Source organism: Thermobia domestica, chromosome 7 (genome assembly GCF_964235325.1).
Source record: "Thermobia domestica chromosome 7, izTheDome1.hap1.1, whole genome shotgun sequence".
Taxonomy (NCBI): Eukaryota; Metazoa; Arthropoda; class Insecta; order Zygentoma; family Lepismatidae; genus Thermobia; species Thermobia domestica.
In genome coordinates this window covers 110,930,176-110,953,962 of record NC_137460.1, presented here as the reverse complement: position 1 = coordinate 110,953,962, position 23,787 = coordinate 110,930,176, and the positions used below count along the sequence as shown (strand labels likewise).

Here is a 23,787-nt window from a genome sequence, read left to right as displayed (position 1 = left end):
ACTCAAGGACTCTAATATCGGCTGCCTGTGATTTGTCATTTTTATTATTATTTCCTTGCTAATAAAATTCCAGACAACTGAAAGAGGCTATTTAATAGGGACACAATAACTTGAAAAGGAACTTCAATGGTTCCTGATCGGTAAATTCATTGCCTAGCAATGGAAATCATGGATTTGATTCTCTGTGAGATTGTATGTTGTTGAGATTCTGCATCAAACAATAGGTCCATTTGAACACCTTCGGGTAGCACAGCAGCTAACGTGCTAACTTTCTGCTTGTAGGATCATGTTTGATTCCTGGTAGGAATATATGTCGCGAATACAAACTCGAGTAGTAGATTGGGTTCCACATTAAACAACAATTTATTTATTATTGTATACTTTATTTACTTCATTACAATTATTGATGGTATTTGCTCAGTAGATCTCTTTTTCCGTTTCATACAGGCTCGGCGGGGAAGCTAAACGTCAACCAGCGTAATGATTAGGGTTACGTTTAATGCACTTTCCGTGATGATTTCTTTAGAAGTATGAACATTCAGAATTTTTAAGAATTTCAAATAAAATGCATATTTTAGTAAGAAGTCGGGTCAAGGTCTAAATATTATAGAGGTGTCCCCTCGTCACATTAATTGTCAAATTGAGGCAGAAGGTGGAAAATTCTGGCTGTAAGGGTGGGTGGAGGGAGGGCCAATTTCTATGATATTAAAATTTCTCTTTATTTATGTTGCCGAAGGTGGGGATTTGCTTAAGTTTGTGATGAAAAAGTCGGTTTATAAACTCTTATATAAAACTAAGGGAACACATGTCTCAGCTTTTTTGAAGATTCCGCTTCTAAGAGGGAAAAGTAGAGTTGATTCTATAACATCTAAAATTCCTTTTCTTTATTAAGAAAGTGCCCATTGTAAAGACTTGCTTAAATGTGAGATGTGAAAATTGATATATAAATTCTTAAATAAAAATTAAATATTTCAGCGTTAGCGAAAATTTCGCTTTTGAAAAAGGAAGGGAATTTCTATAATATTAAGATTTCAGAAAATGCATAATGCAAAATTCGCTTAAGTTTGAGGTGTGAAATTCGTTGTATACACTCTGATAATTAAAATTGAAGGAAACGTTTTCGAAAATTCCGCTTGTGGAAAGCGAAGGTGATAAAATGTACGATTATATGGAAGAATGAATGTGATTTATTGAAAAATTCAGGCCATATTAATATACGTAGAAACATGATACTTGGACAGAAAACTCCTTTTATTACGAGAGCAATGAATAAGGAAGAATTTTTAAAAAATGTATATGCTAAGGGAGGTAAAGGTGGAAAGATTATTCAGATATTTTACCCAGAATAAGGTATCACATAAATCGGTGAAGTTAGGAAGATGAAACTCGATATAGAACTCATAATTAAGAATAAGCGAACGCATATCCCAGCGTTTTTTAAAATTCCTTTTTAAGAGAAAAGAAACATTTTCTATTTTTTTCCCTCCGTATTGAACCAATGTTTGTTATTTGTGATCGCATCATGGGAAAATGGCTGAAAACTTTCAGATTAATTTTGGAACATACTTAATATCTATCTCGAGCTGCCCAATCACTACTTTGATTAAAGAGAGTATCTTCAAAGAGGTATGAGATTGAAAATTGAGGAGCTAATAGAGAATGAACCCATCAAGTTTGGAAGATGAAGTATGTATATAAACTCTTCATACAGGTAAGTGGACATGCTTCGAAGTGCTTCGATACCACGTAAAAATATTCTATTTGCTGTAGTCTCTCGTGTAGCGCTGATGTGACGTCTTCATCGGACTTGAACGGCATTCCAAGGTGCTCCTCTAATGAACTAATGGTGTGGAAATATGATATGCAACTGAAGCATAGGTCGTTGATTGCACGGATAGAATGAGGACGGCCGTTATCATGTTGAAGTAAAACACTTGCACTAAGCAGCCCCCTTCGCTTTGTGCATACTGCTGGCTTCAAATGGTTCTTGAGAAGGTCAGTTTAGGTGACACTAGTCTCTGTGGTACGTGGGGGTATGTAATTTTCCAGAATAGGACCTTTCTTATTCCAGAATAAAGTCAACATGATTTCCCCTGCAGAGGGCTGGCTGCAAAACTTCTTTGGGTTCGGCGAAGAAGAATGTCGTCCTTTTTTTGCTTGCACGTTCAGTATTCGGTTGAAAATGATGCACCTACTTTTCATCCCTGGTGACAATGTGAATGAGAAAATCTTCATCCTCCTTTTCATAACGCCTGAGCAGCTTTAGACATGTGTCAACCCGACGATCTTTCAGTTCCTGCGTTAACTGTCGAGGAACCTCACCTGGCGGACAATTTTTTGTAGCAGTTTGTCATGCACTATTGTACTGAATCAAAGCTCAGCAAGGACGCCATTTCAGCCGAGGCGAGACGCCTTAATAAGCCGGTCTGCTGCGGTTATGGTCTTGTATGTCACAACTCGATGAGCCTGACCCGAACGGAGAGCATAAGTCAACAAAGTCGTATTTTTTGTGAATTTCTTGCACTACTTGTAGACTTGGGGCTGTGACAGACAGGCGTTTCAATATTTCGTTTTCATTCGCCGATGAATATCAACTGATTTCACACTTCCTTTCCTTGAAAATCGAATAACTCCACATTTTCCTCCTTGGTGCAACTGCGTAGCGGTGCTGCCATATTGCATCAGCTGTACTCAGCTCCAACACAACCTACCGGCATGCTAGGACTATGTCTGCAAATTTCCAAACGCCTACAAAAAAATCTACACCGCTTCCAGTTTAACAACATTAACTTTTTTTTTTGAAATATATTAATCCTATCATGAAATTGTCAGGTATAGCGTAAAATCTCTTCGTAGCGTGTTTTTTGTTGTAGGAAACTTGGCGAAATAATAAGCAACACATTTCAAAACACCAGAATCTTCCATTGGTAAACGAAACATACAGGGTTGCTATTTAATAGTTGATGACATGACGTACTACTAGGATACTTCCGCCCAAAGATCGGCGTTATACTCTTTTAAGCAATAAACGAAAAGGGCTTTTATTCTTTTGAAGAATTAAAGAATAAATGAGTCAACATTACTTCTTACATTAAGCTCAGTTACGTTGGTATAATTTATCATGAAAAAAATATACTGTAAACATTTGCCCGGGAATTGGATAGGTGGGGGGGGGGGTTGTTGAAAGTCATTCCGATGTCCCTCAGACTAAGTCGCTTTCGGTAAGAAACTTAATCGAAAAAGTGTAACAGGTTTTTCAGGCCAGCCATTTTGAGTGAGGTTTTCCTCATTCACACTAGGAAAATACCAGGATGATACCTAATATGTAGGTCCCAGGGCACTCTTTCCTCCTCCGCTCTCTCCACCCTTCCCCCTTCCTCAGACAGTGTTCTCGCCGAAGAATGTTATCCCTCGTACGTGACAGCTTAAGGTCCAAGATTGCGGTAATGCCTAGAAATATGTATAAATAAATAAAATTTAAAAAATCAAACTACTCCACCACAGCTCCAACTGTGTGAATGGGCAGAGTGTCATCTCAGAATTGACGTCATTACTCGGAAACAAACTGGATCATAGGATGGACATGACACCTAAAATAGCATCTAATTAGGGCAGTGACGCGACAGGTAAGAGTCAGTACAAGACCCCACTGAAAACAAGGATATTACTGCCAACATCCCGAGCCACCTCCGTGTTTCACGATTGGATATAGACATTGCGGATTATACGCTTCTTTGGGCCGTTTGTCGCACATAAACATGGCCCGTTGTTTGAAGTAAGGTGAGAGTGATGACTCGTTCGACCTTGTATCACACATTTCCAGTCATCAGCGATCCATGTTATATGTCGCAGCCCATGTTCGTGTTAAAGCATTATGGTTTCATATCAGCGGTTTTGACCGTGTAACTTAACCATCCATGTCATGAAACTCATGGCGGACTGTAATTGCCAACACAGACTGTGGTAGGTATTGCTTGAGTTTCTTTGCCACTTGCACTGTAGTCACACGACGGTTCTGAGTGACAGTCCACTTTAATTCTCGAGCACCTGTTCATCTTTACTGATGTGGTTTTACTGTGAGTTTTGTAAGCGGTCTTGGGCACTGTCCGACGTGACATACCCAACACACTTGCCAGTTTCATCACGCTTGCACTATATAACAACACCAACAGCTTCCTGCCTTTGGAAATCAAGAGAGGTCGCTCATTTCTACTCAGTACACTGCACGCTGCCGCTCTACTGCTCCTCACATAGTATAGAGTTTGTATCAGCACATCACCACCAACAGCCGCACAACCTTATCCTTCTATTGCAACCAGAAGTTACAGATCTACCACTTTCGGTTTTAGTATTAAACCCCTTAGTTTGGAAATCTGCCGTTGTTTCACAATACACAACGCAGCTTACATGTTCATTTAAAGGGAAAAGGTTAAACTAAATACTAATTTGTCAGTGAATAGAACCGGTAGGACTACAAGTTATGTAATTCTACACGTACAACGGTTTTCTGAGAAATCGATTAATTTTTACCATTTCTACTTCTGTTTTAATAATCACACTGTACTATTTATTGATTTGATTCAAGAGCGCTTAACCTTAAAAGAATGGAACTTTTCGTTGTAGTCAGCTTCTTTTCTTTTAGTAAATCGTATATCAATTTAGCTTTATGACTATCTTTGTTATTTCACTTCGAATGAAAATCAGTCAGTCCATTCAAGCGTTGTTACTTCATGAATGTTCTTAGATATTATTATTATTATTAGCTTTGAAAACTGCATTCCTCAGATGCAGCTGTAATAAAAATTGTGAGGAGAATGAGGTAGACTACTTTTATATGATATTAAAAAAAAAAATCATATGAAGTCAGTAATCAGCACTATAGCATTCGATGCGACAATGATTGGACTAATTGTTCCAGCCTTAACGCAAAATAATAAGTTCTCGGCACATTTATTTGCGGAAACTCTTTGATCGCAGTGTTATATTTTATGAAAGATAGAGCAACCAAGTTTAGTTCAATGATCTGCAAATTCTTATGTGATCCACATGAATTTTACAACAAACTTTCTCAGTGTTAGAGATTAAATTGAGCATATGACAGTTGTCTCTAATGTAGCCGTTATTTACTTTATAAGTATGTTTCGTAATATTAATGGTAACACTTGTAAAGTGCCGTACAAAAGAATTGTTCATCATCTCTAATTATTTTTATTTCCAAGAGTGAATCAGAAAGAGTAAATCGTTATTTTTCGTAAATAGCCTATCTTTTTTGTGCGTATAGCACGAGGTCTGGGCCAAAATACCCCATTTGGTCCACCTACGGGACGTCTCTGCCTGTTCAAATTACAGTCTTCCAGGACCTGTAAAACGCTATCCACAGATGCAAGTAATTCAATATTTTCTTATCAGTTCTTGCAAAGGAGTTCCGTCAAGGGCCGCAAACGATTTCATGACAACCTAGAAATCAAGTAGATTCGCTTAGTATATGAGATCATTCTGCGGGGCCCCTAGTCAGTGTATCAAGAATACCAGCATCTTTGGCAGATATGTTAAGATTTTGCCACTCCACAAAAATTTAGAACATAGGTCTGCCAAATGTAGAGTATGGGTTGATTTCATTTAGATTTTAAAAATAAGTGAGCATTAGTTAGAATTCACAAATGCTTCGTGTAAAAAGTATTAATTATAAGTTTGTAATAACATCATTAAATAATTCGCAGTGTTTATTAAAACTTGTCAAGGACCATCAAGGAATAGCGATATGAAGTTCACTAACCGCTTATTTAAAGGGGGAGCAGCAATGACTGAAAGACAGGAACGTGGAAAAAAAAAAAAAAAAAAAAAAAAAAAAAAAAAAAAAAGATAAATGAAACAGCCATTAGAAGTTCGATTATTTGACATAACTTCCGAGTACGTAGAAAACAAAGAATCAGTAGTGTTAATTGAATATTTTTCAGCGGGGTGGGATAAAGTGGGGGAGTGAAGTCACCCATATACATCCTAGCCATCTACTACCACTTCTGGTTGTATGTAGTATCATTTGTCTACTATTACTTCTGGTTGTGGTAGACAGATTAGAGTGAAGTTGGAATATTTTCTTGGGACGTCTAATTGATTGCAGAAAACCACTTCTTGCTGTCTATTACCATTCTTTTATATAGCGATCACCGTTAAAATTGGAAGTGATTGATTTTCTGCAACAGGCAACCGGTTCTCGCTATCTGTTACTGTTTTTACTGTATGGCAATTAACGTTAAACCCGAAAGTGAAACTTACGGTTTGAATAAGGGGGTTAAGAGAGCGTATTCATAGAACGCTAAAGCGATTCATGAAAACACTTTTCGTTATCTCTTATGTTTGATCTATGTAGATAAATATTGAAACCGAAATTTATAGTGGATTTCTACCGCTTCCGGTTTTAGTAGAGAGTAAATTATATAGATGAATATATTCTTGAAACGCGTATTCGATTGCAGAAAACCACTTTCCAATATCTTTTACTGTTTTTGCGCTCTATAGGTTTTACGGGGGCTTAATTTGAAAAGCATTTTCAAAGAAAGCTGTGTCGTCAAAGTGAGATTCTTGGGATGTTTCTCAAGGGTAGAATGGGTCCTGGGACCGGACGACACCCGTCTGATTTTAAGAGAAATAAAAATGAGAATTTTAGCTTTTTTGGAAAGAGAGTGAGGGTAGGTGGTGAGTACCTGTAGCTTCATCTTCTCTGCTGGGCTTCCTGTTATCCTCCTGTTGTTCGTCCGGTGTTCCGTGTGTCGAAAACCGAATTATAGACTGTTCGGTTCGTTTTCTACGTTACTCTTGAAGTGCCCGATTGACCGCCGTGCACTCCCCGGACCGACTCCGATGACAGTCTTTTGATAACTTCGCGACTAAGTCCAAAAATGACTTCGATAACCGACTCCAAAGTCTCCAAGCGACTCCAAAGGCTCCGTGTGACTTCAAAAGCTCCGTGTGACACTCTGTTTCCGGGATGGAGGGAGTATTTAAAGACAAAGATCTCCTGGTAATCTTGCTGACTCCAGGCACGTGTAGATGAGATGTTTTCGTCTCAACAGGTACTCATGACGTCAGAGATGGACAGATAGTTGGGAAAGGAGCTCTCTCAGCTTTATTACATACACATTGACATAATACATTATACAACATAAACACTTCCACAATTTAGCTACGAAAACACAAAATTACGGAAGAGAAACGTAGACTAATTTCTCAGACATACATGAATTTCATTAACTAAGACATCCGAATAACTAGCGTTCTTCGACACACAAGAAATAGTTTTACGTAATTAGGAAGAAAAAAGAATAGTCTCACAACACCGATGATAAGTCTTAAAGAATATCATGTTTCTTATACAAACAATAAATGATTTTGTGGGAGATCAACAAAAGTCAATAAATTATGAATATTAGTCTCTTCACATAGGGATCAACATAAAACCCGGTAATGATTATTTCTATCACTTCCCGTTTGAATATTGCCTCCGTAAGTGAACTTCTTTCCTAACTTTTTACCCTCTATATACTGACCAAATTTGGTGGTAATCCATCAAGTAGACACGGAGATTTTTTTCTCCTCTCGCGATCGGACGTACACGCGGACAGGGTAAACTTGAGTTTCGGTAAAACAATCTCCTTAACAAGATTTGTTGCTCCTTGTTGTACTTTTGTATACAAAATAAAAGTTGTTTCTTGTTTCTGTCTTCACGAACATTAGAAAAGAAACCTATAGAAGGGAAGAAGATATCCCTGTCAGGAATGGAAGTTCCCTTCTTCAGGGAGGCATACATTTTTTTCAGGAAGGAAATCCCTGGCATCCCCCCGTGAGTTCGCAAACTGGGAACAATAAATGCTTTAACTCATTTTAGCAATAATTTAGTAGCATCTATGTACTCTGAAGAAAGAAATAGAGAAAATGCCCAAACTATTCGTTTCTTTGGTGCTTGGAAAATCTTCAGATACAAATGGTAATCAGTTAGCTACTTTCTGAACTGTGACCTCTTCTGAAGCAAGAAAAAAGGAAATGAATTATAAAATCAGAAACTGTAATCCAAAACGGCAAAAAGGTGAGAAAAAAATAACACTCAGTGGGATTCGAACCAGGTTCAAAAGTTTTAAATCTCAACCAAGAAGGAACTTAAAAACGCACAGCTATCGAAGCAACTGTAGAACTACCACCTCTCAGTTTTATTGGTAGCTAAGGAATCCCTTGAAACCCTCCTGTTTTTTTTTTCTTCAATTTTTTTGTTTTGTTTTTGGTCGAAAAGCGTGTGTGTTTCCTTTAACTACAACAATGTTTGCTGCATTTGCCAATGTACTATTTTACTCTGAAACTAACATTACATTAAGTAATAAAGTAAGAGTTGAATAATTGAAACAGAGAAAAAAAAAAAAAAAAAGATGTGTTGAAAAGGCTTTCTCCAAGTCTTTCTCCTTCGAGTGTGTTGCTAAACTGACAATTTTAAGGGACATAGGAAAATTCAGGCGCGCAACCTATTTTGGAAAAGTGTACATTGAACCACCCTTTTTCGGTGAGTGTCTCACTAGCTGTTTCCTTTCGCATGTGACGAAATCTTCATCATGTGACTAACGCTCCAAATTAAAGTTTCTGGGAAAATGTTTAATTTCTTGCTTTGTGCAGGCAAGAAGTAAGTGTTCTGTAGTTTTGTACTAAAATGCGTTGTATTTGTTTTATGTTATTCATTGTACTAGTTGATTAGGGAAAAATATATAACTTACGTATTATCGTTGTAATGTTTTCTGGTCTTTTTTTTTTCACCATTACTCTGGCATTGATATGAGTAACTTTTGTATGAACTTATATGAAGAAATTAATTTATATAAACGTATAAGTGGACTTTTTATGAATATAGAAATTTGATACGCTAGGTTTCCTAAAAGGAAACGTGTGGAAACTAGGTTAAATTAGCTTATGTAGATTTAGTAAATATGTCTTTCTCAATGCCTTTAAGTTTACCTATTACGTATACTCTAAATTAGCTGCGGGAAAATAAATTCAGTGATTCGGAGGTTTATGAGATAACCAAAATACTTGAACTATGTTTACAAATTAAATATTTCCAGTTTGAAGGAAAATTTTACAATCAAATCGAAAGCTTGGTGATGCATGTCTCCCTTTCTTCACTCCTCGCAAATATTATCATGTATCATTTCAAAACCAAAATTTTAAATACAAATGATCTGATATATGTTAAGTAATATAGACGACACATTGTATATCTATAGAGAAGATACTTGGTAAATACTTTGACATGTCATAATATAAAATTCACTATAGAATTGGAGAAAGACAATCTGATTAATTTGTTAGACATCACTATATTGACGGAAGAGAATAAATTCTACATGTGTATTTTTTAGGAAACATAGCTCATCAAATTTCTATGTTCATAAAAAGTCAGCTCATCCGTTCAAGTTTAACAGTAATGCTAGGATGATTTTTTCCTTACTTTAGAAGATAAATTAGAGCAACAACTATAGTCCGCGTCAGCGGAACTGGCGTATGGAGTCAACCAATGAGTCCGCAGTGCGATGTTGCCAAAGCTCCGATGAGAAAGGCAGCTTCCAAAGGGTGCATATTGCATGTATCAAATGTACATGTTTCACTAACAACATCCAGTATGTTATAACAACGCAAAACTTTGACACTAATAAGTTCATTAATATGTGTATCTTATTGATAATGTTATTTTCTGTTACAAATGTGGTATTAATACTATTCAGTTTTTTATTCACATGATAAGCAAATGAATGTACATACACTTGACATTGTACATATTAGTTGGCTAGGTACGTCGTTTATAATCTCATTTACATCCATCTGAGGATCAAACTTGGGATCCCGCAAACCGAAGGACAATGCCCTACCATTTTGATCTTTTATTTAAATTCCGAGACAAAGAAAGTCTCGAAATAAGAAAACAATTACATGTTATCTACCAATTCATAAAATATACATACAGAGTGCACGGTGGCCCAGTGATAAGGCACTCACCTCTAATGATAAGCATCTTCGATTCGATTAAACCCCTCACAAGTTTGTGATGGAAACGTGTTTGTAGGTTTATCGGGATTTTCCCATTTCCTCCCATTATCTTAATAGCATTAATTCTTCCGTCTTCATTAATTTTTACTTATTATTTCTCTGCATTAAGCTACAGGGCATAGCTCTGGTACGTTGAATTAATAATGTATTTTTTTAATTTAACGTCCCACGATTATTCACCCAGACTAAGGGAGACAAAAATGTAATGAAAGATAATGGAATGATGAAAGTGGAAGAAACGAGAAAACATCTAGAAAATCCATGCAAATGGTATTTGTCTTCCACGAAGCATACTTCGACTGAGCAACAGTTGCCCGAAATAAGAAATATATTTTAAATTTCAAAACCTTATAATTTACCATTACGTACTTTGCACAAGCAAGCGGCAAATATAAAAGCAAACGCTAATGACACTGCTTATGGGAGAGAGGTTTTATAATACAATGGATGAATATGTGCTATCCAATGCTGTATGTATTCATAAAATCTCTCATATCCAGTTCTCCGAAATTCGTCTGTGGAATTGAGTTTTGGAATGTAAGTTACCAACTCTGCCCACGGATTTGGCCAGGAAGGTACGAAGAACATATGATCGAAAAAAAAAAAAAAAAAAAAAAAAAAAACTAAAGAAGTTTCTACATCAAATTTATTTTTGTTATCTTTACATCATTCGGATGGCAGAAAGGGTTTTTTTCCTTTTCTGCTCTTCAAAATTAAGAACGAAAACTAAACTCCTGGCACAAGAAGCACGTAGAGGACAAAGACGAAATAGCTGGCTAATTACCACTGATAATTTCAGATGGAAGCCGAGGGGAAAATCTCCCCTTCCCAGGCATTTGTCCGATCGTCCTTAACGGGTGGCTTATCAGTATTTTAGCAATACTACTTTAACACACACAAACGCACCTACCAGTTAATTCAAAGTCCCGCTGGAAAAAATCTTATGAAATCACCGAAGTGATCTAGTGCTTTGCACAACGGAAATTTAAAATTAGAGGATATATATATATAATTAATCTTTTTTAAAGTTAATTGTCATTGCTAAAATGAACTTTCTTCACGAAGCAATAATCACAATAAGAAATCACAGGAAAATAAAAACAGTTGTAAAATAAGAAAAAATTAAACTAAAAACGTGTTTTTTCACCAACAGTCTCAGAAAATATGTTCTACAACTCTCGGTTACTGTTTTAGATTAAAAACATCAAAATTTGTATTTTAGTTCCGGTCGAAGCAGTCTTCCACTTTATTGCGCTGGCAACATCGCTGCAACAGGGTTGGTCGACGTGAGAGCCGCTGAAGGTCATACGCCAGTTCAAGTGCCGCGTACTATAGAAGATTACAAATTTGGCCTTTTATAATAAAATCTAAAATTACGTTGGACAAATGGAAATTACAGGTATTAAAAAATTATAAACAACATAGTGAAAATAAATAAAATAAATAATAGTTGTGAAAAATGGATCGCCATACTATTATGAGCTTAACTTTCCTGTAGACTTTTGACTTCAGAAAATTGCAAATAAATTTAATTTCAAAGTAGTAGTCAAGTCTCCTTTGAAATTAGAAAGCAGTCTTACGAGATACAAAAATTATTGTGTGGACAATCAAAATTTTCCAGGAATATACTCTGTGACGTGTCCATGTCTCAAAATCTACATTGGAATGAGCAAATAGCAGTTAGGATTGAAGAGCATTTAAGAGACGCTGAGGATTATGATCATGCAGTATCAGGTTTATCTAAACATTTGTCCACATCCAAAGCACATGATTAAAAGGATACAATTGCTCCATAGGACTTCTTCGCAAATTGAAAAGTTCACTTAGGAATCTTTCTTCATTAGGACTACAGAACCGGAACTTAATCTGGACCAGGTTTCACTTAATAAAAACTGGAACTGTATTATCAATCTTAGCGACACTTCGAACAAACACGAACAAACTGTAATTTGGAAACTGGATGAACAAGTTTTCGTATTTTTTAATAACTGCATAAATAGTATTGGTAACATTGTAAGATAGTGATGTGGATTTGAAAGTAACGTAGTTCCCTATACTGTATTTCTCTGTACTGGTGTTTTTATATTAATTTAAAGTATATTTACTCTACTCTGTTAGTGTCTGAATACTCAATTTATATTTATGGAATGTGAAGAACGAGCATTCCAGCAGGAAGAGGAAGACACGATATCAAAAATGTGATATATCAGTAACTCACCAAGTAATTCAAGGTGCACGTCTGGAAGGTGTCAGTGTAACATCGAAATTATCACGATTAAATAAAACACAAATACGCTAAGATATGTGATTTTATTAATTCTTTATTAAATTATAAAGTTACTAGATAATTGATCCTACTACTAATTCTAACTTCTCGACTGGTTCTATTAGCGCTATCTAAGAGTCTTGTGTTATAGTCTTTCTTCAAGTTCTGTTTGTACTCATAAATTTTTTTCAATACATTAATATGTACAGGTTTGATATTTTGAAATGAAGAAATGTAAATTATTAAATACAACATAAATATGCTAAAGAATGGAACAGTATTAATTCTCTGGTATATGAAAGCGCATTATACATAAAATAAAAACATGAGAGTACTGACGATACGGTTACTAGTGTTGTGCCAGTAACTAAAATTGATAACCATGCTTTTTCCACTCCAGATTCCAAAAGTAGTCATTGATAGCATTTATAATTAGGGTATGATGGATCAGTTGAAAATTTTCAAAAAGTAAATGATATTAAATTTGTGGTTTAACGTTCCACTATTATGCACAAAGGCTGAGAGAGACGGTTATAATGAGGATAAATGAAATGATGGAATGGAGGAAGTGGGAGGAAACGGCAAAATTCCGAGAAAACTCACGCATACGATGTTTGTCCACTACAAAATCCACTTACGTGAGCTTCTAGGATGAGACTAAGGAATCCACGCACCAGAGGTACTCGCTATATCACTGAGCCACCACGGCCCCAAATGTGAGAAATGTTTCCAATAAATCCAAGGAAACGGTAAACGAAGAGAAATCGCAGTCAAAAGTAAGAGAAGTGGTAGCAGAGTGGGCGTTAGGATACTGTAATCGCATGCCAAAAGAGCAAAATAATAAAAGACAGAGATGTCGAATTAATGATTTTTGCCACGATTGTTATTGAAATAGTCACTACCCTGAGATTGAGATAAGCCAATCATTAATTTGGTCTTAGGATGTTTATCAAGATTTTGTAGTTCGTAGACTATGTAGATCAGAGAGTGTTTAAATGAAATTATTGATGTAAATATCAAGCTTAAGAGCTCGGTTTATGAAGTTGTACATCAGAGGTGAGTAAATACCAGTGTGTTCCAATGAGTCTTGTGATGAGGGATATACTTGATTTATTAAGAGAACAGTGTTAGACCTAAAGAAAATTCAATTAGATCTATGTGTGAAATATCTTATTACAACTGATATTGTTCGTACATCAAGGTTAACCTGTTTTCATAGAAGTCTTAGTTAGACTTACGTTACAAATATATTATCGTCCTTTGGTGTTTTGGAAGGCTGATTATATCACTTCGAATAACTTACACACAATTCCTTTTAAAGTTTCTACAGTTAGGTCTTTGATCACATATGCTACTCTTTATGGAAATCTACAGTGATTGGTATGTGAGATTTTTTTTATGCACTTCTTGCGAGAACTAGAAATTCTGTTAGGTAATGGACATTTTAGAAGCGTCAGTTTTGAAAGGTAATGTGTAAAACTTAAGATTTTGCATTGCTTACTGCTCCTGAGTGTGTATATGTGTGCTAATGTTAGCTACAATTGTCTGCAGAATAACATACACAATTTCGCAGTTCATTTTATCTGTAACGAGTGATCAATTCGAGTGCACTTTCCTGTTGCACAAAATCACGTGCAATGTAAATTACAAAAAGCTGTACTTAAATCCTTCTTTCCAACTCGAAGATACAAGAAACTGTGTACTGTGTCATCGTTTTTTTGCAGATCATACAATATTGCACTTGCTTCTGCGTAAGGTGTATGAATTTTACAGGTACATCCATGTTCATCGAATATTTTCACATGTACTTAATGACTATCTCCAGTAACTTTTTTTCCCAATAATTTCTTTTAGAAGTTCATCAGCAAAAGATAACATTGCTAACGAACAATTGTTTAATACTTCTGTCGAAATATAATGCAAAATTAGAAAGCTGTAAGTGAAAAGCTTACATCTATTGCATGTTCGGTTCGTTGTAATTTAAAAAAAAAAAGAAAAAAAAAAAAAAAAAGTGGCTTGCAAGAAGTCGCTTGAAGAGGAAAAGGTATTTTGTGCGAATATGATGTATGGGATATATATATATATATATATATATATATATATATATATATATATATATATATATATATATATATATATATATATATATATATATATAATATGTGTGTGTGTGTGTGTTCCCATACTTCCTATTTCCACAAAATACCTTTTCATGTCTAAGTCGATGCCTACAGCTAACATTTGAGACGACACTAATACATGTGCTTTAACGAACAAGTTGTTCCAATTATTGATTTTTAAAGATTGGAATGTGCAGAATTTTTATAGATATAGAAACAGCTAGAAGCAGTTTCTATAAATGTATATTTTTGTGTTCAAAAAGTCAAATTTAAATGATAAAATATTGATCTTAAACTCACTTTCTTCATCGTCATCATAGGTACTCTGCCATTATTGGCAGGTCATTTGACGCAACTAAGAAGCTTCCATGCTCCGCTGTCTTCAGCTAACATCTTCATCTTCACTTTGAATTTTCCTGTTTTTCATTTCGTCAATTAATTGTCTCCTTCGTCCTCCCTTTCTTTTCTGCCACCATACCTTCTAGCACGTCCCTCATGATACAGCTCCTTCTGAGCCAATGTCTCATCCAATTTCTCTTCTTCTTCTTAATACTATGTAATATTGTTCTTTTCTTCTTCACTATTTCTAAGAACCTTTCATTCGTTTTCTGCTCGACCCAGTTAATTCTCAATTCTTCTCCACACCCATGTTTCGAAAGCTTCCCAGTCGATTTTCATCATTTTCGCGTAATATCCGTTTCTGACCCATAGAATACAATACTCCACACGAAGCATTTTATGAGTCTTTTTCTCAACTCTTTATTCAAGGTCTCACAAAACAGACTTTTCTTCCTCCTAAAGGCTTCTTTCGCCATTTCTATCTTTGCTATTATTTGACGTTTTCACTTCATATCATCACTAATAATACTCTCAGGCATCGAAAACTAGTCACCTGTTCTATTTTCTTCCTTCCTACTTCTATATTTGACACCGACTGCTTCGCTTAAATAACCATAGATTTTGTCTTTCTCACATTTATTTTCATTCCATATTCTTCACAGCCGTTCCTCAAGTCTTCTAACATCTTACTGAGTTTCTCTTCAGATTCCGCAACAAGTGCCATATCATCTGTAAACCGTATACTCCTAATCATTCTACCTTCTACTGAAATACCGTCTTGATTATGTAGGATCTTTTTCACTATCTCTTGTAGATATATATTCAATATTGGCTAGAGGCAGCATCTCTGTCGAACTCCCGTTCCAAATGCACTCTTCTCTGTCATTTCCTCCCCCACTCTAATACTTGTTGGTTCATGTATAAGTTTCTTATTAGTCTTCCTATCTTTCCATTCCATTACAAACTTCTTTAGAACTTCCAATAACAATTCCCAATCCTCGCGGTCAGAAGCCTTTTCTATAAACCTTTCACCGATCACCCTTAATAATCCAATTGTATCTCTTGTGCCCTTACCTTTCCTAAACCTAAACTGTTCCTCCTCAGCTTTTTCATTTGTTTTTCCATACAACCTTTCGTTCAGAATGCGAAGCAAAATTTTTGCTGCATGAAATATGAAACTAATCGTTTTACATTCCTCACATCTCTTTCGGTTCGATTTCTTGGCCATCGGTATCATGATCACATTCAGAAAGTCTTGGCCACTCTCTTGTTTCATATATTTAGCATCCATGTTTATAACTTGTCTATGTACGTTTCAACAACTCTTTGTCGTTATCCTCAGCATGCATCCTTTACGCAATTTTTGCGCTAATCTGAGGAGTCACAATACGAATAACATTCCTGTACTGTAGAAAAAATTACTGTGCTTCATGGATAGCAAATACGATTCTGAATTTAATTCGAAACTGGGACTAACTACTTCTTGATGAATTAATGTACTTGACTTTAGTACAATGTGTGTCTTCCTTTTATCTTTGTTTCAAACTCGGGGATGAAGAACGAACTTCTACTGGACTTATATAAATAAATAAAAACTGTTGTATATCATCTGATTTTATGATTTCAAGTGAGTGCCTTGAAAGTAATTTCAAAGTTGTTTTGTGTTAACGAAGTACAATCATTTTTGATACGGTACAGGAGTGCTATCGGTAGAGACGAAACGTTTTCGCAACAATTTTGATATTTTGTAGTATTAATTTTCAGAATTTTCGCATTTATTTTTGTAAATGTAGCACAAGCTTTTTTTAAAAACAAAAACTATGGAACTTGTAAACAGTATATTTTTGATAATATGGTGTACATCTAATACAAAAATGAGGATATACCTTGATTAGGTGCACATTTTAGCTAATGTATTCACTGAAATATAAAAGTTCACTTCCTCGAATCTCATCCTTAGTTAAAGAATAACCTGCAGCAAAACATTAACATTCTTCTTCTAAGTTTGTTCTGTCAGTAACAATCATATACCTGGAAAAGAGTCTCTCGGTATCAACATTTGAGACTGGCAAGCATATTGAACGTAGCGAACTGACAGCAAAAGACCTGTCGTTAACTTTTGAATTGTTTAACAGTGATATAATGTCAACTTCTTTATCCTCACTGTTGAGAATTTCAATAACCGTACTTTTAAATTCACGGCAAGCAACCAAAAGATCATGAACATTTTCACCACGTTTTCAGACAAGGATTTAAACAACAGTTCAGTTTTATTGATGTGTACATCGTTATGAAGTGAAACAGTTTCTGGATCAAGTAACTCGCAGAACTTTTTCGTAAATGCAACGTTTTATTAAGTTAAATAATATTGGAAACGCGCTTTTTAATTATTATTAGCAATAATTAACAAGAATTCTACTTTTTCGTTTTCATTCGTATTTATCGCAAGAAATGCCGAATTTCGCAAAAATTCGCGATAATATAAACGTGATTTCTGGCTCTGAAACGAAAAGTTTTGAGGTTACCTGAAACATATACGCTTTTTTTAACATTTGGCACATATCGCATTAACGAAAATGTTTCGTCTCTACCTATCGGTAGTATGAATCCACAAGGCAATGTAACAATTTCATAATAGATATGTATTGAGGATGATGACAATGGCGTTGTCGAAACGTAGAGGAAGTCTTTGCAAAGTCTTTGAAAATATAGAAATGCCTGAAATATATAACGACGAGTAATGCCTTCGGCATTGTCCTTATCGATCCTCGGACCAGCTGACATGCCCGTTCTTTGTACTTAAAGAGTAAGGTTATTGCAAAATAATTCAATGATCTGAAACTAACTTAATCTTAAAAAAAAAGTTGCCTATCTCATAGGCAATAGGTTCACTGTACGTATATGTTTTTTTCAGTTTTGACCACGTCGAAAAACCAAAAATATGGCGAATAGGTCTGGTGAAGAATTTATCTGTGTAGAAAAGCTGGTGGTTCTAGGTGACTTCCTTCTGTGCAAAAATCTGATCATAGACAGACACACACACGTTCTTTTATATATTATTATACATAAATGCTATCAGTTCGTTAAGTATTTCAAGTCTAAATAGTTTATTGCTTCCAAACTCAATCATAAATTTTATTTTTGAGTCAACTCTGTAATTAAAATTTGTAGTTGCTCATCTTCAGAAATGTTGAATATTTAATGATTCTGAGCCTCCCTTTTCGTAGGATTTTTGTTTCATAATAATTAATAATTGTAAACAAAGGAAACAATGAAATTCCCATAACCAAACCGTCTTGTTGTTTACAAATTTTATCTTCGAATGTGAAGTAACTTGTATTTAAGCTATCCCAGCTGGCGCCGTGTGGACTTTGTGGTGGACAAACACCGTTCTCGTGGGTTTTCTCGGGGTTCTCCCGTTTCCTACCACTTTCTTCATTCCACCATTTCACTCATCAATCATCATCACCGCCTCCTTTAGCCTAACCGGCATATCCGTGGGACGTAAAACTTAAAGATTTCATTTCATTTTCATTTTTTTGTATTTAAGCTTACGTCAAGAGTTTCCGTAATTTCATAAATTCGTAAGGCGAAAACTTGCTGATTTTGAGCCAGTTATGTGTACACGTAGCTGTCAAATTCAAAGACATACTTCATAAGCATTTCGCTAAGAAATGAGTTAGACGACTTTATCCTGATATTATGAGTCAATCGTAACTGAACTTCGTTCTTGTGTAGCTTAGGTAAACCATATACTGATGAAAGTTTCAGAACATGTATATGCCAAGTCTCTAATTGTTTCGTCTATAAGATGAAATTCTGCTGTGAAGTTAACTCCTTATCATTAACATTAAAGAGTTATGACAGAAGTTTTATACTCCGAACTTTATAATTGTGATTACAGTAGTTCGTTTAGTATTCATTTTGGTGAACAGTTGCTAAAGATTTATCTTTGCTTGATCTTATGCACGAATGTTCGTTGAAACTTTTTTTTTTTTTTTTTTTTTTTTTACTTCCCGTCTAATCTTTTTATTTTTGGCGAATGAAGTTTTTTTGTTTGTTGATACCATTTGTAAGATTCCAATATTCGTTCTATATTCGTGAATCAGTGTATCCCTCTTTGTTTCGTCTATAGTGCGAAGAGCCGTTCTTCGATTCCTAATTAGAAGTTCAGAACTCAATTCACTGTACAGTAGACGATGGGTTTTTCATAACGTCAGTGCTCCCAGTTGTCCTATTTTTTCCTATATTTTGGGAATTTGTGTATATTTGTCCTATATTTTAATCTTGTCCTTTATTTCCTATATTTTTCAGTGATTGAATTATTAAAAATACAAGCCAAGGCAGTTCCAGTGGTGATTTAAATTGCTACATATTAGCAATATGCTAAATGTGTCTTAGCATTTTTTTGGAAGGACTAGTCACTATTTTTTTAAATTTGCCTTTTGCTATCCTGCAATGTCTACGTTTTTTTTTCCTTTGTGCGTATTCTTTCCCAATGAAGCTTAACTGAGCAACCTTTCCGTGCTCCAGTTTCTTATAACACAAGCTGTGTTAGCATTTTCTTTCAGCTATGTGTGCAGCGGTATTGGCTAGACATTAAGGTGTGTTGGTATTCGCCAACATATCCCAACGCCTTCCAATATTGCTGTACATAATATGCAGGGATCCCACGCGTTCTGGAAAACCTTGAAATGAAATTATTTCGTGGAAACGCCTTAGAAAAGCTATGGAAAGCAGAAAAATGGCGAAAATCTTGGAAATGTCCTGAAAATTATTTATCAACTGGAAATGTCCTGAAATTTATGTTGTATAACAGTTGTTAGAAGTGTATATATAATTTGCAGAGCTATGATGAATGAAATGCTGTTACATGATTTATTCTAAAGGGAAATACGTTGATCAAGTGATATTTAATTAGATTCAAATATTTTATTACAGAGAAATAAGTTTTCTTTTTTCTTTAGAAAGATATGAAGTAATGAAAAAATGTCAAAATAAAGTTCATCTGTAAAATAAAAGAACTAGAAGGATAGTAAAGAAATAATTAATATTTTGCGTGCATTTATTGAATTTACATATTCAACATTATATATGAATAACGAATGTGAGAAGTGTTAATTGCCATGGTAATCCTATAAATAAGAGTTAACTATTTCTTTTTCTTTTGAAGTAGTACGAATATGTTCTGAATTCTAACAATATTGGAACCGCATTTTTTTAGTGTTTTTACTATTTTCAATAACAAATAATTGCCTATTGGGGTGAAGGGTGGCCTTTTTTTACAATACATTTATATTTTTTTCTGTGCTTCAGAGCGTAATACTTTATTGTATAAACCAAACTGTCCTATATTTTTTCAATGTCCTGCTGGGAGGCCTGTAACATATCTCTTGTGTAAGAACGGAGAGGGTGATTAATAAAAGTTTCCAACACTACGAAAGTGTATTAACAGTCCTTCTTTCTAGTATTTAATTGCTTGAAGAAATAGTACACAAAAAGATGACAGGAACGGGATTCAAAGGCCTATTCACTATTGATACGGAGTTATCAATCTCGCACATAATCGGACCTGACTGTACGGATAAATTTGAGTGGGAGAATTTTTATTATTGTTTGTAAACATGTCTTAAACAAGAGCTTTCAATTTGTGTTTTCAAATGCTGTTTTCCTCATTTCATTAATTTAAATATAAGATGTTGACGCGATTGTACATATTAAGTAATGTATGCACTAATTTCATGACAGAAATACTTAGCACTCGCTGAAGAAAGAGCAAACAAATCTTTCTCATTCCAACTATCTGTGTTGTGTCAATTATACGTCTTTATTTGTTTTCATGCAACCCGATGTTGACAGAAGCTGGATGTTGCAATAGATTGTCAGTTTTTCGCTTATAATTCTTCTTTGTTTTCCCCTGCTATGTTGCACAATTTTTTAATTCATCAATAATTATCTTCTGCTGATGACCTTTTAAGGAAACAGGATTATTTAAAGAAAATAAAGTTACTGGAGAAAAAGTGTTGGAGTATATTTACAATGTATTCTGGACATAGGTGTGCATTTTATTTAATATTATTTCTGTTGCGTTTGTGTGTGTTTGAATTTGTCACAGGTTTTAATTGTAGATTATTTTAATGTGTCTTTTTTTACCTTCTGATCATAAATATGCACTTTTTCTCCAAATTTTACAGATCAATGGGAAAAGAGGATACGTGCCTACCCGCTTTATTCGAGAGATGAAAATAATTAAAAAACATTTAAATTATACACTACCCACTGAAGATTCTGAAAGTGAGAAAGTTACTGTTGAAAATATACCATCAAATGAAGAAGAAAGATCAATTGATGGAACAAAGGGCAGTTCAGAAGAGAAACAGAATGAATCGTTCAAGTCTTTACTAAATGAACCAGCATTTACTGGCGCTGAGGAATTAGAAGTCGATCGAATTATGAAGCCAATTTTAACACCTGGTGAGTCTGATATTATTATAGAAGATTCTAAGCCAGTAGATCCTTCCAAAATACTTCCAATGTCTCACGTGAGTCACTCATTTTTTCCATCTATTGCAGTGTCAGCCGAACCGAGTGATGAGGTTTCACATCCTAGTCCTGCGTTTGAAGTTGTTGATGGGACAACTATATTTCTTGATCCACCACTTACGACAGAAGACGTTGCAGTAACGCCGAGCATCGATAAACAACCAACAAACAGTGTTTCGTCAGAAAGTACTCCACCAGTTCAATCTAGTGTAGTAGAACCAGGATTGCAATCACCAGAAACTGTTACAATGGCGAGTGACGCGATACAGGGTGAACATAACGCTAACAGACTACTACAAGATAAAATATCAGTGCCTGATTCCGGGATATTTCATGGTTCGTCTATTACTGATGATCTGGCTTCTATTTCTGACACCTTGTTGCAGAAGGGTAATGAAGAGAAGGTAGCTGATAATTCTTTAAAGAACAAGGTGAAAAATATGAGAGATGATACTGAATCTGAAGATGAAGATGAGGAGGAGGAGGAGGATGAAATAGAAGATAGCGATGAAAATGATTTGGATGATGAACTAGAAGATGAAGATGCCACGGTTGAAGTTGAGGACATAGTAGATGAAGTACTTCCGTCTTCAAAACAAGCACATGCACCGGCTATGAAGGATGAAGATATCCAAGGAAATGTCCGTGATACTAACAAAGCAGAGGAGAAAAAAACACATATCGAACGAGAGAAGAATGATTCTGTTTCAGTAGAAACTAGTAAACAAGAAGTTAATCGTAATAGTTTGCCTTCAGATTCAAATTTTAACTCGAATGACAATCCAAATGTTAATTCAGAACATGAAGAGACTGAAGTTAAAGCTCATGATGACACTCATTCAGACTCAGATAAAGTCTTGAAAGATACAAATGTAGAAGGTGATACTGGGAATAGCAATGAGGTTGGAGCGGAAAGTACAGCTACTGAAATGCACAAGACAAGGAAATTAATGGAGAAAGCCGACAGCGAGAGCGATCACGATTCGGGACCAGATAAAAACGGTCAAGTGGAAGAATCTTCGGGTTTTTTTAATGGCATCACTTCGTTTTTAAGTTCAGAAACTTCTTCCGAGGATCAGGATGGTGGAAGCGGAGAGAAACCGAAGGAAACAAGTAAAACTGTTGTAAAGGAAGAGCTACAGCGTGACGAAAATGATAAAATGTCTGATGGACAGCCTCGTGATTCATCAGAAATAGGTGCAGAAACTATACAAGGAGCAGAAGGCATTTTAGAAAATGTAAATGTTCAAATTGATGATCAGGAGCAAAAAGCTGGTGCACATGTCATTGACGAACCACCAACTTCGAAATTAGGGGATAGTGAACAGGCTTCTGGCAGTGCTGAAGTAATAAAGGAAACTGAAGATAATGGTAATGGAAAGAATGCAGCTCCAGAATCTTCAAAGGAAACTGATTCAGGAGGCAGTTGGAGTTCTTGGTTGGGATTTGGATCTTCAACTCAAGGAACTGAAGATACGACGACGGAAGAGATTAAACACCATGACGCTACACATCAAGAAACAGTGAAATCAGACACCGTTAAAGACGATACAGCGGCTCCTGTATCATCAGATGATCAGGTCCAGCGATCGGAGAGTGTGCCTGGAGAGATGCACCAAACCGATACTACTGAAAACATAGAGGTTTCTGATGGTGGACAGGCAAGCGAAATATTTACGAATGGCCAGTACCAAGATACAAGTGAAACTTCTAGTATACCCGGTGGCGTTACACAGAATAATAATGATGCAGCAACATCTGGTGCAACAACAGAAAGTTACCATGATACGAGTTTAACAGATGTTTACCCAAGTATTAGTAGTATTACTGAAGCGCCGTTTAGTGTAACAGGTGGTGCAAGTGAGAGTGGGGAGGAATTTGTGACGGAGGCATCAAGAGAATCGAGTGCAGAGTATCCTCCTACATATCCTGAGAACGTATATGCACAATATCAAACATCCAGTGTTGAAACTCCGTTACAGATGTCTGCAAATACTGTTGAAGATGCTGGTACTCTTGCAAGTGAGGAAGATATATCTACTGTGGAATCATCTACTTTAGCGCAGGAGATCATTTTGGAGTCATCTCCACTGATTTCAGAGCAGCAACAAGTTGACAAGAGGGAAGACGCTGGGGATAATGTAGTTAGCCATCCACCAGTGGACGATACCGGAGGTAAGATGTTCCCATAGTTTTCAAATACCTTGTAGCGGGAGCACACTGATTAAAACTTATTTCTGATTCATGGGTATAGATAACTAAATTATGTTGACTGGGTAGAACAGAGAGAGAGAGAGAGAGAGAGAGAGAGAGATAGAAAGAAAGGTTTTTGCCTTATAAATTTGATAACTGAAATTGTAGGGGTGAGGTGGGCTTACAAGGGAAGTTCGGGAGAAAGCACTCTCCTGCAGAGAAATTAAGCATGCCATTTGAAAG

General features: G+C 35.6%; 1 protein-coding gene across 4 annotated transcripts in view; it reads left to right on the top strand.

The window, feature by feature from the left end:
• Nucleotides 1-23,787, top strand: part of LOC145690338 (uncharacterized) — a 175,906-nt gene that overhangs the window by 16,865 nt on the left and 135,254 nt on the right. For 3 of the 4 annotated variants that reach the window (XM_081765134.1, XM_081765132.1, XM_081765131.1), the window contains exon 3: nucleotides 21,003-23,526. In XM_081765134.1, coding sequence (XP_081621260.1) covers nucleotides 21,003-23,526 — 2,524 coding nt within the window. The remainder of the gene's footprint in view (nucleotides 1-21,002; nucleotides 23,527-23,787) is intronic. The other variant, XM_081765133.1, reaches the window with a different exon arrangement.